This window comes from Acinonyx jubatus, chromosome C2 (assembly GCF_027475565.1).
Source record: "Acinonyx jubatus isolate Ajub_Pintada_27869175 chromosome C2, VMU_Ajub_asm_v1.0, whole genome shotgun sequence".
NCBI classification, from domain to species: Eukaryota; Metazoa; Chordata; class Mammalia; order Carnivora; family Felidae; genus Acinonyx; species Acinonyx jubatus.
This window is the reverse complement of record NC_069384.1, coordinates 93,139,639-93,154,909: the sequence shown is the minus strand read 5'-3', so window position 1 is coordinate 93,154,909 and position 15,271 is coordinate 93,139,639. Positions and strand designations below refer to the sequence as shown.

The window sequence follows — 15,271 nt, the reverse complement described above, 5'->3', positions numbered from 1 at the left end:
AGCGTGCACGTGCAGATGCATACAAGTGGGAGAAGGGCAGAGAGAGAGAGGGAGAGAGAGGGAGAGGGAGAGGGAGAGGGAGAGGGAGACGGAGAGAGAGAGAGAGAGAGTGAGAATCTCAAGTAGGCTCCATACTCAGCACAGAGCCTGACCCGGGGCTTGATCTCACAACCCTGAGATCATGACCTGAGCTGAAATCATAACCAACTGAGCCACCCAGGCTCCTATAACAGATTGTTTTTAGTAATAAATTATTTGTCCTGTCAGTTTTTTAATTATAAGAGATTCATATTACAATGCACAGTAAAAACACTATGAAGTCTTCTGGGTATTCTCTTGAGGACTAAGGTTTGACAGAAATCTAGTCTGATTTAATGCTGGTGTGTATCATGGGAATTACTTAATGTTTGTTTATGCATCAGTGGGACAGGAAGAGAACTGCAGAAAATAGTTCCTGTTCTTTCCATTCCTCACGTCTATCACTTTAAATGATTCTGAGCTCTACTTGTGTGGATAATGGTTCCTGTTGAGTGATGGTTACATCTGTAAAGTTGGATAATTTTCTAGGACTTAATGAACTGTTCAGCACATGGCTGTGACATCAAGTGCAGTACCCTGATGTTTGGCTCTATTTAGAATTGATTTCACATTGAAATGTGTCTCTCTATTTCTATTCAAAAATAACCCAGATGGAAAATGGATGGAAGCTGCAATTTTGTGTGTGTGTGTGTGTGAGAAAATGGCTGTGCTCTAGGCCCCAATATTATCTTTCAGAACATTTCCTAATAAAATCAATCAAGGTTTTTTGTGGTGCTTTATACTATATTATCTGTGTTTGCCACTGGGACAACGTGAAAATGATTGTTCAAGGACAACTGCTTCTCTAAGACGCTTTGAAAATTGTCAGAAAAATAAAAGCACCTAAGAATATACTTAACACGAAATGCATAGGATCAGCACTAAAAAGTTAAAATAAAACTCTAATGATTACTGAAGAGCAATGACCCCAATAATGAAAACCTTAGAGCTTGATTAAAGAAAAATCCGAAAAGAATTTGACAAAACTGAAGCTTATGCATTGTTCTTCAACAGGATGACTCAACACTATGAATATGTCCATTCTTTTTATATTAATCTATAAATCTATTGTGTCCTCAACAACAACAAAAAACTTGAAGAGAATGTGAATAAGTATTCTCAAGTTCATGCTGAAGAGTGAATGTTTAAGAGCAGCCAAGATTATTCTGCCAAAGAATATTGATTTGGGAAGTGGGGTGGCAAGAAGCAGTATTCAAGTGCCCAGCTACTATTAAAGCGGTGTCACGCTGGGACAAGTAAGCAAACTACATTATCATGTAGTGGAGAGACTACAGGTAAAGTGAGGATTTATAGCCTTGTGATGTGTCATAAGGAGGCACTGCATGTCAGAGAGGCAGAGAATACTGCAGATCATTTAGTTCTGGATCAACTGGTAGGTTGGGAGGAAAAGTTAAGAGTCACTACCTCATTTCTTACATGAAAATAAGCTACAGAGGTTAAATGTAAAAAGCAATATCAAAGAAGAACTAGAAGAACATATAGTATTTGATCTTGGGTTGGGGAAACCATACGAAGCATGCAAGAAGAGAAGGGGGAAAAACCCTGTTAGATTTAATTAGTAAGAATTGAAGTTTCCCACAAATACTCTCAATATGATTTGAAGGCAACTGACAGATCGGATTTGCAACCAATGTGACAAAAGAATTAGCCTCTTATATACTTACATTACTTACAAATCATTCAAAGAAAGGGAAACATTCCAACAAAATGGGCAAAGGACACGAATAGGCTAGGTAATTTCCAGTGGAACAATTACAAGAACAATATGGCTAATGAACATTTTTTTAAAAAACCCTCAAAAAATGCAAACTAAAATAATGAAATTCCATTTGAAATCCAACAAATTGGCAAAGATAAAATAAAATAATAGAACCCAGTGATGGTAGAGACAGGAGGAATGAGCCCTCTAAAGCATTACTCATGATGACAGCAAGAAGTTAGAGGATAAAGGAAGCAGCACACTTCCTTTGATTTGAAATTCCACAGTAAGGATCTAGTTAAGGAAACAATTAAGAAAGTAAATCCGATTTTGTCTACAAAAATACCCACCTCATTTATTTATTTTAAAGATTTTATTTTTAAGTGATCTCTACACCCAATGTGAGGCTTGAGCTCGCAGTCCTGAGATCAAGGGTCGCAGACTCCACAACTGAGCCAGCCAGGCATCCCTATACCACTTTTTCATATCTGTGAAAAACCTGCCTATCAATGAGTTCTCATTATGTAGAAGAATTACAGCATAGTCATATGATGTAACACAATGCATCATTAAATGTTATAGAGGAATACTTAATGACACAGAAAAGTGTGTGTAACATTATTTAAATAATAAAGAACTTCATAGGACTGTAAGATTCTAATTATGTTTTAAAAAAGAAATACACAATAGTAATATATATGTACAGAACAAAGTGGAATGATATACAGCAGATGTTAAAATTGCTAGCTCTGGGCAATGGGATTACAGAGAATTTAATTTTCTCTTCTTTACATTTTTTTTTTACTGTTTATTTATTTTTGAGAGAGAGAGTGAGCAAGAGTGGGGGAGGGGCAGAGAGAGAAGGGGACAGAGGATGCGTCGCGGGCTCTGTGCTGACAGCCCAATGTGAGGCCCGAACTCACAAACCATGAGATCGTGACCTGAGCCAAAGTCGAACACGTAATGGACTGAGCCACCCAGGCGACCCGATGAATTTAATTTTCTCATTGCTCACCTGTATTTGCCAAATTTTCTACAACAAAAATACGTTGTAATCAAAACCACCTACACCTTTTTAATTATACCTTTAGAAAGTTATAAAGAAACTCACCACTCTAAAGAGAATACTTCAGTTCCCATGGAACTGAAAAGACATTTGTTTCTAGCTTACACGAAGAAATATTTGCTTCCTCATATATGCTGCAGTAGGCAATCAATGGGTTAATTAACAGGGTACTAATTTTAATCTCTTCCGCAGGAAACAAAACAAATTAACATTAGAAGCTAATTGAAATATCAATGGTTTGGGAAAAAAAATCTTACTGGCAAAACAATTAGTAACAAAAGCAATAAAAACTGTTAAGTAGTATTGACAGTCAGATTTTGAGGGATGGATTCGCTGAGCTCCTGGGGCAGAGAGGAACAGAATGACCCCTCTCTGGAACTGAAGCTTATCTCGCTTCTCAAAAGCCAGAATCTGGACGGCGAGGTACCAAGGGAGTGGCTGGCAGCATTTTCAGGGAGCGAAGGACTCATTATGCGCCTATCTACAAGTGAACCCGTTTCCAAGCTCAACCACTCATGCCAGAAAAACTTAAAACAGCAGTGCTGTGAAGCATAGTATGCTTTCCCCAAATAGCTTAAAGCTTAATCAGGGACACTCGCTGCCCCTCGCTGTGGAGGCCACGGTGAAAACCCATCTAGGCAGATACAGCTCTAGAATCATGGAAACGTGGGCTTACTGTAAAGGCCTTGGGATGGAAGAGTGGTCAGCATCTTCTATTGACCATGAGCAGAGTGATGGGATCTGAGCTAGGCTCTAGAAGGATCACTCAGACCACCTAGACTAAAGGGGCTGGGGTGAGACTACTTAGGGCCCAGCACCAGAAAGTTCTCAGAAACATTAACCCAGGAAAAGACTCCTTTAGGGGCATACGGCCCTTGCTTCCCAGCCCAGTGTTCTCTTAGCTTGACCACAGATTAGTTTAAAACTCACATCTTCTTGGAGGAGATGAGGAATCTTTCATGTCTGCAGCTGAAGTTTCCACACTTTACTATCAGTAGTCACTGACACCCTCCTTTAATAATTTTTCTTACATCCCCGTATTATTGGGACTATTACAATTTTTAAAAATGGACTTACTTTAAAAACCTTAAATAGACACAGATGGGTTGACCCAACCTGGTCCTAAATCAATGAATAAATTTAAAATGCTATTTGTCTCAATTACACATAAAAATAATAAAAACAGGAGTACCTGGGTGGCTCAGTCAGTTGAGCGTCTGACTCTTGAGTTTGGCTCAGGTCATGATCCCAGGGTCGTGAGTTCAAGCCCTGTGTCAGGTTCCACGCTGGGTGTTCTCTCCCTCCCTCTGCCCCTCCCCTACTCATCTTCTATCTCTCAAAAGATAATAATAAAAAAACGATTAAAATGGAGAATGTTTATGCCCCAGATAAAGTAATTTCTAACACTACTGGGGATTCACATCTCATATTCTGGGAGATGCTGTTTTAGACAAAGAATCTGGGGGATGATATGACTGCTAAGGGCAGGAGGTGGGGCTGGGTTTCAGCAAACACCACAGTGAAACCATGTAAGAAGGACACAGCTTTGGACGGCCCACCTGAAGCTCTGCAGCCGAAGTCCTTGGGCGAACCGGCCAGCTTGGTATTCTTCCCCATCCATTACTGAAGGGACTGTCTCTGTGTCCTGTACAATGACAGCCATTTCACTGTCACGCTTCCCCAGCATGCTTCGGTCGTTTATGTTGGCAGAGCCTATAAGGAGAACCAGTGACATAGGACAATATTCTCGTCATAGCAGACACGGTTGGTTGCCCTCCCCACTCAATTCTTCCTTGCTAAGAAAACCTTACTTTTGTTCAGGTTATCAAGAGATGCTGAGTTTTAGGAAGAGGAGGCCCGCCCTAACCCAGGCATGAGTCTTGATCAGTCCTAGCCAGCCATGGTAATTTCATGATTTTTGCCCGTGACTGGCTTAGGAATGAGCACTTGACACGATTGTAGCCAGTGTGACATGAAGAAAAGTCTGAAGGGGCTTCTGAGAAAGTTTATCTCCTTCTTATAAACAGACACCAGCCTGGAATGTGGTCTCTTCCAGCCTTTGGATATTCTGGTTTGAATGTTGGATGAAGACATGATGCCAGGAGCTGCTGCAGCCATTTTATAACCAAGAGGGGACAAGCAGACAAGTTGAAGATAGCAGAGCAGAATGAAGAAAAACTCTGGGTCTTCAAGCCACTGAACTAGCCAACTTTCTTACCTTTTGGTGTGTAGAGTAATACATTTTCCTTATTGTCTCACACAATTCTAGCTGAGTTTTCATCTGGTGGCTCAAAGGATTCTAACTGATGTAATCATTAAGCACACAAAGAGAAAAGACACACCAGTTCAGAGTTCAGCCCAGTCAGCTTTTAGACTTAAGAATCAGACTCTGCAGAGTCTGATTACTTAACTCATGGTCATATACTTATGAATGCCAACCCCCAGAGTAGCCTCACAACTGAGAGTCCACTCTCAAATACGGATTATCATTAGTGGCTTTGGATTTAACATTCTCTTGCCTAACTTGTGTGGTATGCGAACAGCTTCTATCAACTTCCTTCCATGCTATTTTGAAATCCAAATGAGCTGAGAATGTTGACTTTCACATGTGAAGGGCAAGTATTTTAATATTAGTTCAACCTGTGCTTTCTCCACTCCTCTGCTGTGTATTCAGAAACCCCAGCACGTTTTTCTGCATTCATCACTATGGATTCATGTTTTTGAATCCTTGAGATGTCCTACAAACTACAGAAGGAACCTGACCTTTTCTCTTCCTCTTCCCCTAGTCACACATGCCACTGCTTCTGCAGACACGGAGAAGGGTTGGACTGAACAGGAGCAGAGGCTACCCTCTGTGATGGGGACAATCAGGGTATAAGGTGATAGCAGCCCCGCCCTGAGACCAAATGGCAGCATGTTGTACGTGAGGAAAAGCTGGACCCTTCCTAAAGAGATTTTACTGCCATTTGCCACAATATCATCACGTAGTTAATACGGAAATCTATGATAACTACGGAGGTGAATGGTGGTCCCATGGGGACCCTGGGTGACAAAGAAAGGATGGAGCAAGTACTTCACAGAAATTTGGGAGCACTACGGAGCTCTGTAAGATGGGAACCATCGACACACTTTGTTTTGTTAGCAAACATGCATAGCAAACTTTTTTTTTTTTTTTTTTTTTGGGACAGAGAGAGACAGAGCATGAAGGGGGGAGGGGCAGAGAGAGAGGGAGACACAGAATCGGAAACAGGCTCCAGGCTCCGAGCCATCAGCCCAGAGCCCGATGCGGGGCTCGAACTCACGGACCGCGAGATCGTGACCCGGCTGAAGTCGGACGCTCAACCGACTGCGCCACCCAGGCGCCCCTAGCAAACTTTGTTTTTTATGCATGTACTTACATTTTGATTTTTCTGTAAAATTTGTAGCCATATCCTTGGGCTTCACAGTTGGCCCAGCATTAATTTGGACAGAGTCATTTAACCTTTTCCAGCTTTAATTTGATCTTTCATAAATTGAGATCATAATACAGATCTTGTAGGGTTCTTGTGAGAACTAAGTAAGACTATGTGAAAGAATTTAGTAATCTATAAACTGCTCTACAATGTTTTTTTATGTTTGTTTATTTTGAGAGAGAGAGAGAGACAGAGAGAAAGCATGAGTGAGGGAGGGGCAAACAGAGAGGGAGAGAGACAGAATCCCAAGTAGGCTCTGCACGGTCAGCACAGACTCCGACTCGGGGCTTGATCTCACGAACCGTGAGATCATGACCTGAGCTGAAATCAAGCGTCCGCCGCTTAACCGACTGAGCCACCCAGGTGCCCAAAACCATTCAATTTTTAGAGAATGACCTTTTCTAAGTCTGCTTTTTAGAAAACATTTTAAACATTGTGATATATAGCGAAATACAAAAGAATATATGCAAACATGTATGTACAAGTTAAATATGCATATATGCACAATTTAAATGTATCCATATGTAGATAATCTTTTGAGATTTGCTTCTTTCATTCAGTTTTATGTCTTTGGGATTTATCTGCGTCTAATAGTAATGCATTATTTTCCTTGAACGAGCACAGCAGGACTTATTTATTCATTCTACTGTTGATGGATGTTTTGGGTTATTTTTAGTGTTTTTCTATGATGCACAAACACTCTACATAGCGATCTGTTTCCTGTTGTGCACACGTGGGAGTTTACCAGGGCTCCATAGGAGTGGCGTCCCTGGTGCTACAGCTTGGTCAATACCTGGATTGTCCAACTTTTACATTTTTACCAAATGGTATTTTTAAAAGCTGTTCTTTGTGTCATATTAATGCAGATGAACGTCTTTTCCTATGTTTATGGGCCTCAGGTATGTCCTCTTTGGTGACATGCCTATACAATTCCTTTGCCCGTTTTCCTTTGGATGTTTTTTCTTATTGATTTATGGTAGTATTTTGTAGGTTTTGAATATTGTGTTGCCATTATCCTTTTTTCAGTTTATGGTTTATGTTTTTATTCTCTTTAATAGTGCTTTTTAATGAATAAGGTTCTGAATTTTAATGCAGTTGGGTTTACCTGCCTTTTCCTTTTTGGTTTGTGTTTTAAAAAGTGTCTTGGGGCGCCCGGGTGGCTCAGTCGGTTGAGCGTCCGACTTCGGCTCAGGTCATGGTCTCGCGGTTTGTGGGTTCGAGCCCCGCATCGGGCTCTGTGCTGACAGCTCAGAGCCTGGAGCTTACTTCAGATTCTGTGTTTCCTCCTCTCTCTGCCCCTCCCATGTTCATGCTCTATCTCTCACTGTCTCTCAATAAGAAATAAACATTTAAAAAAAAAAATAAATAAAAAGTGTCTTGTTTGAGAAATTGTGGATCTTTCTATGGGAGGCAGAAAAATGGCCCCCAAAGATGACTGTGTTCTAATCCCCAAAGCCTAGGAATATGTTATGTTACACAGAAAAGGGGAATTAAGGTTGTTAATCAGCTGGCCTTAAAGCAGGGTGATGAACCTGGATTATCCAGGTGGGCCCAACACAGTCACAAGAGTATTTTTTTTTTAATTCTTTCTGTTTTTAATGTTTATTTTTGAGTGTGAGAGAGAGAGAGCATGTGTGAGTGAGGGGCAGAGAAAGAGAGAGAGACGCAGAATCCGAAGCAGGCTCCAGGCTCTGAGTTGTCAGCACAGAGCACAACATGGGGCTCGAACCCATGAACCACAAGATCATGACCTGAGCTGAAGTCGGACGCTCAACCGATTGAGCCACCCAGGCGCCCCTCACAAGGGTCTTTAAAAGTGAAGAGGATTCAGAGGGACATGTAATTAGAGAAGTTTGGGCTGAGACTTTTGGGAACTCTCAGAGAGAAACAAAGTTGCTGCTTCCAAGGATAGAGGAAGGGGGCCACTGACAGACTCTAGCACTGGAAAAGGCAAGGAATTAGCTTCTCTCTTGGAGCCTCCAGGAAGGAATGTAGCCCTGCTGACACCCTCATTGTAGCCCAGTGAGACCCACGTTGGACTTCTCATCTACAGAACTGTTGGGTAATAAATGACCACTAAGTTTGTAGTCATTTGTTTTAGCAGTCACAGACAACTAATTCACCAATTCTACTCTGTTTTAGCTGATTTGTTTTATCTCTCTTTTTTAATGTTTATTCATCTGTGAGAGACAGAGAAAGACAGAGTGTGAGCAGGGGAGGGGCAGAGAGAGGGGGAGACACAGAATCTGAAGCAGGCTCCAGGCTCTGAGCTGTCAGCACAGAGCCCAACACGGGGCTCAAACCCACAAACCGTGAGATCATGACCTGAGCCGAAGTTGGATGCTTAACCGACGGAGCCACTCCGGTGCCCCTAGCTTGTTTTAAAGGAAACCTGATTCTTCTACCGAGTCCACATGCGCTACTCAGTACTTTTTACCCACTTGTGTTCTCTGTTCTTCCAGTTCAGAATTTCTCAGCTTGGACTGCATGTGAGTGGCACCCACAAGGCTTTTAAAAATACTGGTGCCAAAAAAAAAAAAAATACCTTGATGCCTGCACCCCAACCAGACCAATTAATCCTGGAATTTCCAGAAATAGGAACCAGTTTTCCCCCAGTACCCCTCCATCCCTTTATCCACTAAGGCACCTTTTTAGGGGATCCATTTTACAGTAAATTGTAGATACGGATAAACTTCCCCCCAAATTTTATACATAGATTTTATTTGAGAGAGAATAGGGGAGAGAGAGAATCTTAAGCAGGCTCCACGCTCAGTGCAGAGCCCGACACAAAGCTCGATCCCATGACCCTGGGATCGTGAACTGAGCTGAAATCAAGAGTCTCAACCGACTGAACCACCCAGGCACCCCACTGATCTGTATTTTTAAAGCCCCCCAGTCAACTCTAATGCAGCCAGGGTTGGGATCTGTGGGATTAGGCTAAGTGTAGGCAGCCGTTCAACTACACACTTTCCTCAGCCACTCTCAAACCTGTCCTCTCAGGACTGATACTCATTACTTCTACATAGTTTCCCACCTACCAATCTCATTGACGCCTCTGGACCCTCTGACTCCCGCTTGGCAATACCCACTCTGACGTTTCTGGTGTTAGGTGGAAAGAGCACCTCCCTCCCCTCTAGACCTTGAGCCCTGTGGGGCAGTGGCATTGTTTGATTCAAGTCTTATGTCTCCCCATTGTGCTCTGTAGTGGATTACACACACACACACACACACACACACATCATTTCATTTAGTCAACACGATACTCTACTTCTAGTTAAGGAGAGCCTTGTTTTGTTTAGGAAAGCAAACAAAATGTTAGTTTGGTTAAGTGCCAATATTAAGATGGATTAGAAAAGTGGACTTGGTCACAGATTTCATGAGCAGCAGGGGCACTTAGGGCAAGGGATAATTAAAACTCCGCACAGAAGAGATCTGTAGTGCAGGAAAACAAGTATTTCCTTGTGAGGAATATGTGAGAATAAAAATTAGATGTTTTTCTTCTGTCAATTGTTCAATAACCCTGGCGCACTTTTGCCATGTTAGAAACTTTAGCAACAGGCTACTTTAACCTCTTTTAAGCTTTTAAATACTTGCTTAACACCTGTAAGTTATTTTCAACCTAACTTCTCAAACTCCTCTCTGAGAATTTGAAATACCGTTCTCTGTGTTATGAATTTAGAGCAGCAACAAACCTGCTTCTCTTAGAGTTTCCCCTGACACAGAGAACACAAAAGTATCTTTGGATTTTCTATGGAGAAATCTGTTTTGCCCTTGGGGAAAGAGAAAAATCCAGCCCCTAAAGACTAGCAAGTAAGACCTCTTCAGACTCCCAAGGCCACTACTTTGGTTTCAAGAAAATGGGTAAGAATTATGTGCAAGATGGATTATTGCTAGCCTAAATAAACGGTAGCCTTGGAAAATTCACAGAACTTTCTAGAAAATAACTCAGTTAAAAAACTCAACAAATCTATTTAATCATTAGCTCTGTTACTGCAAAGTACTCTTCATCTATACTTTTATTTAAAGTACAGCAGGCTGAAAGCCAAAATGAGCTTTAAAAGGAAAAAATGTACATCTGTCAATTTTAACTTCCAGACTTCTGAAATCTTGCTGAAGCAATCAACTGAATTTTATTTGGCTTTGTTTGTTTGTTTTTCCATTTCAGCAAACATCAGTACTCCTCCTCTCCAACTGTCACTGACAAATTTAATATGAAAATATTCTGAGATTGACTTCTGAAGAGCAAGGCCTGAATCGCTTGGGGAAAATAAGAGAAACCTTGTTTATTGGGGGAATAGGAAAGTCAATAAATCCCTGACGAGCTTTGATCCTAATAGAGCAACAGACAGAAGACACAGATATTTTTCCAAATGCCCTGGGTAAGTATTAAAAGAGTGTGTGTGTGTGTGTGTGTGTATCTACACATATATACGTATCACCACACTGTGGTCTATACATTTTCTGGTTTCAGAATTACTTTTTCTGTTTTTTCAACTCATATTCCAGAGAAGACAATCTCATTATTCCTAGATATGAAGTTTTGTTTTTTATCAGTGGAGGATAGGGATGGAAAAGGCATATTTACTGTTTTTCCCCTTTGCTCATTTGTTTTATTTCTTAAATTCCACACATGAGTGAAATCATATGGGATTTTCTTTCTCTGATTTATTTCACTTAGTACATGTAGGTATATATATATGTGTGTGTGTGTGTGTGTGTGTATACATATATATACATATATATACATATATACACACACATATATATATATACATGAGAGAGAGAGAGACAGAGAGAGAGCTAGCACTTCTTTACACACACACACACATATATATATATATATATATATATATATATATATATATATATTCTTTATATATATATATATATAGTACTTCTTTATCCATGCATCAGACAATGGTCAGTTGGGCTGTTCATTTTCCCTCCCCATGTCTTCCCCTCCAGCCCCCAAAATCTAGGTACTTAGATTCAAAATAAAAATAAGGAGGTAATAAAGAATTAATGAGAACAACTGATTACTATACTGCTGGGTTAAACCACTGCTCTGGATACTGTAATTTGCACAATGGTTATTTAGTTGCTCTGTACCTTTGTTTCTTCACAGATGAAAACAGAGATTATTAGAAAGGACACAAGTGAAAAAGACTGCTCCAGAAATGTTTTAGATAACATGTTACAGTCCCTCTCAACTGCAAAGGAATCTTGGGAGGAAGAGAAAGAAGGATTTTTGCATGAAGTCAACCAGCAAGCAACACAATTAGAGACCATGTACTTACCAATAATAACAGTGTTGTCATCAGCAATTAGCAACTTGCTGTGGACATAGATGAGCTCAGTGACTAGGTTTCCTTCAAGCTCTGCATGCGTTCTAAGGCCACAGAATGATATGTAATTTATCCACTGATTGCCAACTATAAAGTAAAAAAGAAAGTATTAAAATGAATATGACCTAGCTCAATAAAGGCACATTACATTTTACTGTTTTTCAAAACAAATATACTCATTAAATAGGTGGTTAAGAATAGATTGTATAGTGTGTGTGTGTGTGTGTGTGTGTGTGTGTGTGTGTGTGTGTGTGTATAATATCAGAATTCACCCAGGATCTATTTTTGCTATCAGAAGAATCTTGCACTATTAATATGGATGGATACACATTAAAAAACCATACTGGAGTGTTTGTTATGAATTACTTTTTCTGAGGCAATCAAAAACATATCAAATGTGAACATGTATTTTAATGATTGGATGAGCAACTACTAACGAGTGATAATTAAAGCAGAGCCAGAGTAGATAACCAAGACATCAGTGTCACATTTGCATTTACCTTGGTTCACACTTGCTGCAGCTTAAATCAGATGCAAAAATATTAATGCCTAAACTACTTGATATAGACATAGTTTGCAGCATTTTCAACACACAGCAGCAGTTAAATTTTATAGACTTTGTGTAAACAAAAATGTTGGCAATTGAATAACACTCCTTCTAAATCATTAAAATCAGGAAATGAAAGAACCTAACGACATTTGACTTTGGAGAATTTTCTCCAGAGCAAGCAGTACCAGGTTTGTACTTTAAAATGCTGCCCTCTCATCACATGAAGGCCATGCGTGTGATAAGAAGAAATGCATTCCATACCAAGCCAACCCATAACCATTATCCTGGCATGAATGTCAGTCACACAATTTTATGGTCCTTCTCCCACACAGCAGTTGTCCTGCATAAGGAAAGTCTTATACTAAGAATAAATGGAGCAGAGCAAAACCATCACGAATTCTAATAGAAAGAGAATATAATTTTTCTCCTTTAAGAGAATCCGAAGCATTCTAACAGAAACAATGGCAGTGCATGTTCTGTTCACTGAAGTTTCCATGTATTACTGATGCTTTCTATTATCCTGTTGATGTTACTCGGTATTTCTATTAAATATGAGGGTCTGGGAAAGAAATTCATTCATAGGTTATAGAGAGAGATTGGTCCATTTACAGATAACCCTTCCCTTATATATGTAAATAATATTGTAGCTTTGTTTGCCAAGAGTTGATGTGTTGATGTACTAGTACATGATGTGTAAGAGATTCGTTCCTAAAAAGTTTCACGTACATAAGATTTTGTAAATAAATTTCTTCCCTATTTGTTAATGTTATATTGGAAAGATGGCTCATCTAAAGCATCAACTCCTGAAATCTCTGATCCAGGAGAAAGAAGTATTTCCTCTTTTAAGCCTATCATACCCATAAAATTCCTGGAAAATATTTCTAACATAACACCTAATATATTATTTTACATTCATTTAATCCTCCATTTCTTCTACTCTTATGGAGGTCTTATATACATTTTTGTACCCCTATCATTGCATAGTGCTAAAGGAAGGTGAATAAATGAGTGAATGGATAAATGGATAAATGGACAGTCAGGTGACAGCTAATATTTTAGCTTTTGGTATCGTCAATTTGTTTTCCCGAAGCTGGCTCATGATCTAAAATTTTAAGATATAAAGCAGGTTTTTAAAGGAATCATGGAGAAAATTCCTTGCTAGAGTAAATAAGGTTTTGCAGTAACTTCCCATAAAAAATCCACATTAAGCTATATGGTAGGCCAATGGTTCTCAGTGTGCATAAAGACTGCCTCTGTGAGGACCTCTCAGAAATGGAATCTGGAAACCCTCCCCAGAGGTTCTGAGTCAGTAGAAATCTCTAATCCAATAAGTGCCTTAGGGGATATCATTCTTTTGGGGGTTTTTGTTTTGGTTTTTGGGGGATATCCTTCTCTGAATGACACTGTTGCAGAGCTTTGGCATTTATGGATTTAACACTAGTGGTACACATTCAGAAAATGATACACCATGCCAAAGTGAGATGCATTCCAGTGGTGCAAGTCTGCTCAATATGAGGACATCCATTAATATAAAACATGATATTGATCAATCTGGGGAGAAAAATCATACGATTATTATAACAGATGCTGAAGAGCTTTTTACACAATTCAGCACCCATTCTGGATAAAAATAATGAAGAAAACAGAAAATGAATCCTTTCTTAACATGCTTAAAACTATATATTATATATATATATATATGTATTATACACATATAATATGTATGCATGTGTATAATATTTTCAATACTATTTAACATTGCCTTGGAGGTATCAGCTAATGTATTTAGATAAGAAAAGTCACATAAGTATAACCATCTCCATTTCCAGATAATATGATAGTATACCTGGGGAATCAATGATAAAAATATCTCAAATGATAAAAAAATTAAATATGACAATAGGATATAAATTAACATATAGAAATCAATAGCCTTCATACACACAAACAATGACCATTTAGAGGATAAAAATCAGAGAAACTGTTGCTTACAATGGCAGGAAAAAAGATAAAACACAAAGATAAACAATAAGCTTATCATCGGGTGTCTGAAATCTTTATGAAGAAAAAATTAAAACACTATCAAAAGACACAAGAATAGATTTGAGCGAATAAAGACACCCTTGTTCTGGGATAGAACAATTCAACATTAAAAAGATGCCAACTCTCTCCATCTTAACTTATAAATTTAACATAATCTCAGTAGAAACCTGTTTTTATGGACCTAGAAAACTTAATATTATAATTCATACAGAAAAAGAAACATCCAAGAATGGGTATGATAAAAGCTGGAAAAGAAAAATTATGAGGGGGCATTAACACTATCTGATATTAACACATACTATAAAGTCTGTATATCCGCCTCCTCTTTGGTAACCATCAGTTTGTTCTCTATAGTTAAGAGTCTGTTTCTTGGTTTGTTGCTTTTTTTTTTCCTTTGCTCATTTGTTTTATTTCTTAAATTCCACCTATGAGTGAGATCATATGGGCATTTGTTTTTCTCTGGCTGACTTATTTCATTTAGGATTAGCAATCCCACCCTAGAAATTTACCATAAATATACACTTCCAACAAAAAGACTATAAATGGACAAGGTTATTCATTGCATAACTGTAATTGAAACATACTGAAAACAATCTAAATGTCCATCCAGAGGGGAATGATTGAACGACTATGGCAAATCTGTATGTGGAAGACCATGCAGATGTCAAAATAAATGAAGAGTTCCATGAATTGATATGGGAAAAGTAAGAATATATGCATTATATCTGCTCATTTGTACAAAAAGAAACACTGTAAGAATATTCTAGAAACTGACAAAATTGGCTACAGATAGCAGATGTAAGGGAAATAGGGTAGAGAAGATGGGTGGGGAGGAAACTGACACAAAGTATAGGGAAGTGATATTTATCTTAGTATGTCATTTTTATGGTTCTGATTATTGGAAGTATATTGCACACACTCAAAAAAATCAAGAAAAATATAGAAAAAAACCTCTAAAATAGAACAGACTAAAGCAAATGAATCTAACTGTATTTCAAATTAATAACATAATCCAAG

General features: G+C 38.9%; 1 protein-coding gene and 1 long non-coding RNA gene across 9 annotated transcripts in view; one reads left to right on the top strand and one right to left on the bottom strand.

Moving 5' to 3' along the window:
* Positions 1-11,619, top strand: part of LOC113599769 (uncharacterized) — a 58,106-nt gene extending 46,487 nt beyond the window's left edge. For both annotated transcript variants that reach the window (XR_008297823.1, XR_003420662.2), the window contains exons 4-5: positions 10,482-10,695; positions 11,442-11,619. This is a non-coding gene — a long non-coding RNA (uncharacterized LOC113599769). The remainder of the gene's footprint in view (positions 1-10,481; positions 10,696-11,441) is intronic.
* PLD1 (phospholipase D1) overlaps positions 1-15,271 on the bottom strand; it is a 204,939-nt gene that overhangs the window by 12,370 nt on the left and 177,298 nt on the right. For all 7 annotated transcript variants that reach the window (XM_027061438.2, XM_027061439.2, XM_053221207.1 and 4 more), the window contains 2 exons: positions 11,614-11,748; positions 4,424-4,577 (listed from right to left, as the gene is read on the bottom strand). In XM_027061438.2, coding sequence (XP_026917239.1) covers positions 4,424-4,577; positions 11,614-11,748 — 289 coding nt within the window. The remainder of the gene's footprint in view (positions 1-4,423; positions 4,578-11,613; positions 11,749-15,271) is intronic.